General features: G+C 33.1%; 1 protein-coding gene across 1 annotated transcript; it reads right to left on the bottom strand.

Annotated features, from left to right (window-relative positions):
- Nucleotides 1-1100: 1100 nt before the first annotated feature.
- On the bottom strand, nucleotides 1101-4009 carry LOC133796940 (uncharacterized). The gene is made up of 7 exons (XM_062234649.1): nucleotides 3861-4009; nucleotides 3658-3762; nucleotides 3347-3473; nucleotides 3153-3224; nucleotides 1931-1976; nucleotides 1466-1823; nucleotides 1101-1382 (listed from the first exon to the last, which is right to left on the bottom strand). Exons 1-7 carry the CDS (start codon nucleotides 3901-3903, stop codon nucleotides 1348-1350), a joined length of 786 nt encoding a protein of 261 aa, XP_062090633.1. The 5' UTR covers nucleotides 3904-4009; the 3' UTR covers nucleotides 1101-1347.
- Nucleotides 4010-5733: the final 1724 nt, after the last annotated feature.

The raw sequence follows: 5733 nt of genomic DNA, 5'->3' as shown, positions 1-5733 counted from the left end.
TATACATATACCATAATATTAAAATATTTATAATAAAATAGTAATTTGTTAAATGGTGTATTTGGTAATATGTGATATTAAATAGATGATTAGGCTATTTTACTACAAAATTAAAAACATGGACATTTACTTAATTTCAAACAACATTAAGGGTCATTTTGCACCATGCCCCTTTATATTATAAGTATTCAAATCAACAAAATTGTATTTGAATTCAATACAGTCAGCCCTAAGATTCTTCTAAATTTATTCCCTCCAAGTCATTTCTAAAGTTTTTTAAACTGTTTAATCCTAGACATTCATCCATTTTGATGCAAGTCAAAGTTCCACCCAATTTGTATCTAATTTAATCATGGTACTTAAAGAATGCGAAAATAATTGTAATTGAAATATGATATAATTTCTTTGGTACTTCTGACATTTTTTATTTATACACACAAAAACAAATTCATAACACGACATAGTTTTAAAACTAACTTGCAATTTGTGATATTTTTACACTTTGAAAATCATTTGTATTTAAAATATCTATATTAATCTCCATGTTAGTAATCCTCAATGATTCGGAAGTCAAACAAACAATATACATCAAGTAACCAGACGTTAATAGAAACATCAAGTAACCCCAATGAATACGAGATGAAGCAAGTAATATTATACCGGTACCGAATGCAGGAGTATAAGAGCACTCCCGTGGATATTCTAAATTTCATTTTCTTCAAGATATAAACATAATAAAAAACCTCTATCATTTACATGTAGGGAATACTATTCATCCCTTAAGTATTTTTTTATTAATTTTTAAGTATGGGATAAATGATCTCTGGGAGTAACGTGAGACTTGACATGAATAAAGACACCCATAATTATTATTTTCCTCCTTAAACAAGTCGATCCCAATTCAGTTTTTAGCTTTTGGGGTCAGATAAAGCAATGGTAAATTACCTTTAATAACTCTTTTTGACAACTGCCTACCGCTACTGAGTTCCAACGTTTTGCAAGGAACGGCAAAACCATTACTTCCATCTGTCCCCATAAATAAATATTGGCGCCAAAATTAGCTGGCTGGCTGGCTGGCTAAGGAAGAGAGAATTATGAACTAGAACCATCAAATTCAAAGCTCTTTATTATAATGTGCAGACAAAATGGTTACCACACACATTATTATTCCTAGAGAAGACGAGTGAGCATAAACATGACCATGATATGTACTTCGTACGAAAAAAGAAAAAAGAAAAAACACCATCTCGATGCTAGACATCTATCAACCTTTGACGAAAATTCTATACATTTGCTTTCTTACAAATTAACTAGCACTTGGACGCGGAGCAGTAACATTTCAGATTCTCAGTATGGCGGAGGATATGTTCCTGGATAAGGACCTATAAATCAAAAGACATGAAAGATACAGTAAGCAACAATAACACATTGGCAGAGATGAATAATTAATCGAAGGCGATGTTACCTGGTGGATAGTAAGGAGAAGTTTGGGGAGGAGGTGGGTATACAGATTGTGAATAAGCTGATGTCGGCGGATAAGCTGATGTTGCTGGATAAGCTGAGGCAGGTGGGTACACTGATGCGGGTGGATAAGCTGATGTTGGGGGATAAGGTTGGGGAGGATAGGCAGCTGGCTGGGGAGGAGGGTACGAAGATGGTGGATATCCTCCTGAATTTGGCAGGTATGAAGGATAGTGTGATGGAGCTGGATATGACGGGGTTTGATGTGGGTAAGGAGCAGCGGCTGGTGGGGGTGTAGAATACAAGGAAGATTGTGGTGTTACAAATGGTGGTGCTGAGGGAGCATATGTTTTACCGGGTTTCTGCAGTAACACACAGGCCAAAATTAAGATTACACTGTAAAAAAAAAATTTTAAAAAAAGAACAGTGTTAACAATAACCAAACAAAACTTGGGAAAGTCTAGCTTACGTTGGCATTCCCGTAATGCAATATGAGTCTTACTTCTCCTGCATACCTGCAAGAATAACAGTACTTAGAATCAGAAAATCTTCCATGCAAAAGATTTTCTACTCTGTAGTTAGCAGCTTCAAAAGCCAAAACGACAAGTTTCTGCAGATTTGAAAAACTACAAGTACCAACAATCCATATTAAACCCAGAATTCAGAAAAAATAGAAACATCTCATGAAGGGCATGAACTATGATGTGACATATGAATCATCATCCAGTCTTACACTTTTAAGCAGAATTATTTAAAAGAGATATCCTCTTCACAAGGCAAGAAAACACCACTTTAGATGTCTCAAAAGTCAAAACAATATATAAGAGTCTGCAATGGCTCAAAAACTTTACACCACTTTCCACAAAAAATTCAACCAACAAAAGCAAATAGTGGTGAAGTTTACCAAAAAAAAGTAAAACTCTCTGAGTTTCACTTATCATTACCAGAGTCAATTTTGTTATTTAAATTACTTTTTTTTGGCCATGGACATTATAAAAGAGAGTCATGTAGTGTGCCATCATCAGGGAAGTTGTTACTCTTCTCTTCCTTTTCTAGTCATTATAATTATCCATCCTCCTATTCCCGTTTGGATAAGTAAAAGTGAAGGATAGAGGGTAAGGCGAATGAAGCCCACCGTGGAATACTTGAAGTGAACTCGGATTGCTTTCAGTCCCGCTATATTTAACTTAAAGTAACATAATAGCCCTCTTTCAAATCTTTAAATTGTAAATTAGAGATTTTGAACATTACATTATAGTAAAGAATAATTTATCAAACAGATATTATTTATTTTAATATCCTCCTGAAGCAACCGATAACAGAATATTAGAATCAGGACCAAACGAATAATGGTTTCATGATTATGCCTGAAACACTTTTATTTTCTAAAACTAAAGAGGGCCGGGAGGGAGAACAAAATATCAAACAGAAGCTGCCTATTACACACCACAAAAAGTGGAAGACAATTCATGTGTATAACCCGAGAATATTCTCGTCTGAGCTTGACGTGGCTAAAAATTAGAGAGTAGCATACATTATCAACCCTGATTAGGTAATGATGTCTTTTGCTTTTGTTTCTTTTTTCATTTTCTTTCCTAACCGTCTCTCCTACCAAACATTCCCAAAAGTAAGACTGTAAGAGAAAATACTTTATAAGTAGTTTAAGATACTGCATTTACAGTAGTATTTACCTGCCGGTTTTAGTTTGAAGTGGCCAAGAACTATCATCATAACCCTGTGAAAGAACCTTATTAAGCTGAACCCTGAAAACAAAATACAACACAAAATCAAAACTAAGTAACTTGATGATGAAAAAGCAATCATAAGGGTCTAGGAAAAAAGTTGCAACTTTTGCATTTAAAAAAAAGGTAAGAAATTTAATTACTTTCCGCTCCCGATGAAATCATCGTTACTGATGGTATTGCTGTTCCAAACTACAACATTCAATTCTCTGAGGCCTTCAATCAACGTAAATACAAATTTTTCTTGAAATGTGGGATTTTTGCCACCATCTGCAAACCGCATGCAAATTCATCAACAAGGGTCAAAAGGGCATTTAAAAATCTCTCAAATCACACAAAAAGTAAAATAAAAAAAAAGGTTTGACAACAACTTCAGATCCGACCGTTATACAGACAGAACATATTATATAAATATATATATATCAGCATATAAATGTAAGAAATAAACACAAACCCGTGCAAGTTCTTGTACGGAATTTGGAGCTAGCATATTCAACACACACGTAAGGATCCTGCCGTGAGAACCATTCTGTGTCCTTCAATTTGTTACACGCAACAACTAGAGATGAGGCAAAAAAGGGAAGAAAAAAAATGTCAAGAAGAAGAAAAAGGATTTTGACTAGAAATATAAAAGAAAAACATAAGAAGATGAATTACCAGTAACTTCGAGAGTGAGTCCTTGGATACCAGAAACCGACATGAAAGAAGATGAAGAAAGCCTGCTTATAATTATGCAAAATGAATAATAGGGCTGGATTCGAGACTTTGACTTTAGAAATCTAAATAAGTTTATTCTCCTTTTATACCCCAAAAGCTTTCAACCGCGTTATTACTTATTCTTTGTCCAATCAGTGTTAGGCAACGCGCCTACGCAAATTAATTTTATGGCAACGAATTAATATAAAAACGTTTTAATTTTAGTAACTACTTTAGTCATTTCAAAAAATAAATATATATATAACTAATTTAATAATTATATTTTAAAATTTTTTAAAATTTAATTACTTAATTACATATATCTTCGTATAAAATATTTATATAACAAAACTTCTTAATTTTAATAGTTTGTTTTATTAATTTTAACGAAATATACATCTAAAATTAGAATAAATAATATGTTTGTCCCCAAACTATAACCATTATATGATCGTGTCCCCCGAATGATTCGCAATATTAAAAATTCTCCTTGAACTATATACGTTACTGAAATGCGTAAGATTTCGTCCTAGGTAGCTAACACATTGATGATGTGGCATTTTGTCTATTAATGTGATAGTGTAATATGTAGAATAATTAGTAATTTTACCCTTGAACTTTGACCAATACAAAATTGTGCCATTTTTATTAAAAAAATCTAATTTTTTTCTTAAAAATATTAATTAAATCCATAAAAAATTAAAAATCTAATTAATAAAAAATAACTATTTTTTACTTTTTCATTTTCATTTTCTTTTTTTTTACAATATAAAATAAATCTATTTTAGAATAAAAATTTAAAATAAATATTAAAATAAAGAAAACAAATTTAATCAAAGAGGAGAACGAATGACGAATGACTAAAACAAATAAAAAAACTTTTAATTTAAAAAGACGAGGATGAAGGGGAAAAACTTTGTTTTAAGATTTATTTTTAATTTTTAGTTTAAGATATATTTATTTTATATTATAAATAAAAAGAAAAGGTAAAAAAAAGTTATTTGCTATTAATTAGGATTTTAATTTTTTAATATTTAAAAATTTATTTAATTAATGTTATTCCTCAAAATTCAAGAGATGACGTGACGAATAAGAAAGCGGCACGTGGCATCACAAGTCATTGAAAAACGACAAAGTATTGAAAAAGACTGATGAACAAAAATGGATAGGTCCAAGACCTATAAGGAAGTCGACCGGGCCTAAACCCCCCAGGGGTGGTCGGCCAGACCCCAACCCTATTCTTCATAGGGTGGTCAGCCTAAACTCTCTGTTGACCCTCGATTTAGCCAACTGACACGGAGTCAAAATATGAATGATATAGACGAATATGTATAGATAATAACGTAATGACAAAAGTAAAGAAAACACAGTAATTTATGGTGGTTCGGCCCCAGAATCTGGTAATGACCTACGTCCACTTAGAATGATATTGATATGGGAACAAAAGTGTGATCACAGAGCTTGGGCTCAATGAGTTTCAACACTCCTCATCAACAATACTAGTTTTCACAGATAATTTCTATATTTCTATGGTTTTCGGGCTGCCCAAAGGTCCCTTCCCATGAGCCATCTCCTGCTTTTTATAGGCTCATGGAGGGTTGCCCAATATTGTTACAGATATTATCCCCTGAATCATGGGATATTCAGAAGATTGCATGAAATAAATTCGGGATACATAAGATCTTTCCATAAATGTTGCTTTGCCAGCGGAACCACCGACCAGTCTGGTCGTGGTAAAAACAGGCCTGTCCTGCTTCTGGTGTGTCTTCTGGTCGATACTCTAGCAGACGCTCCAGGTGTCAGGCACGTGTCAAGAGATTATTCGCCACGTCAC

Source organism: Humulus lupulus, chromosome 1, assembly GCF_963169125.1.
Source record: "Humulus lupulus chromosome 1, drHumLupu1.1, whole genome shotgun sequence".
NCBI lineage: Eukaryota > Viridiplantae > Streptophyta > Magnoliopsida > Rosales > Cannabaceae > Humulus > Humulus lupulus.
Note: the sequence above shows the minus strand (reverse complement) of the source record. Positions and strands in the feature narration are given on the sequence as shown.

Excerpts from the sequence above, each read along its gene's own strand:
- LOC133796940 (XM_062234649.1), bottom strand. The coding sequence starts at position 3,903 with ATGTCGGTTTCTGGTATCCAAGGACTCACTCTCGAAGTTACTG. Across the intron at positions 3,763-3,860 it reads ACTCACTCTCGAAGTTACTG|TTGTTGCGTGTAACAAATTG; the intron begins GTAATTCATCTT and ends CCTCATCTCTAG. Across the intron at positions 1,977-3,152 it reads CTTCAAACTAAAACCGGCAG|GTATGCAGGAGAAGTAAGAC; the intron begins GTAAATACTACT and ends TTATTCTTGCAG.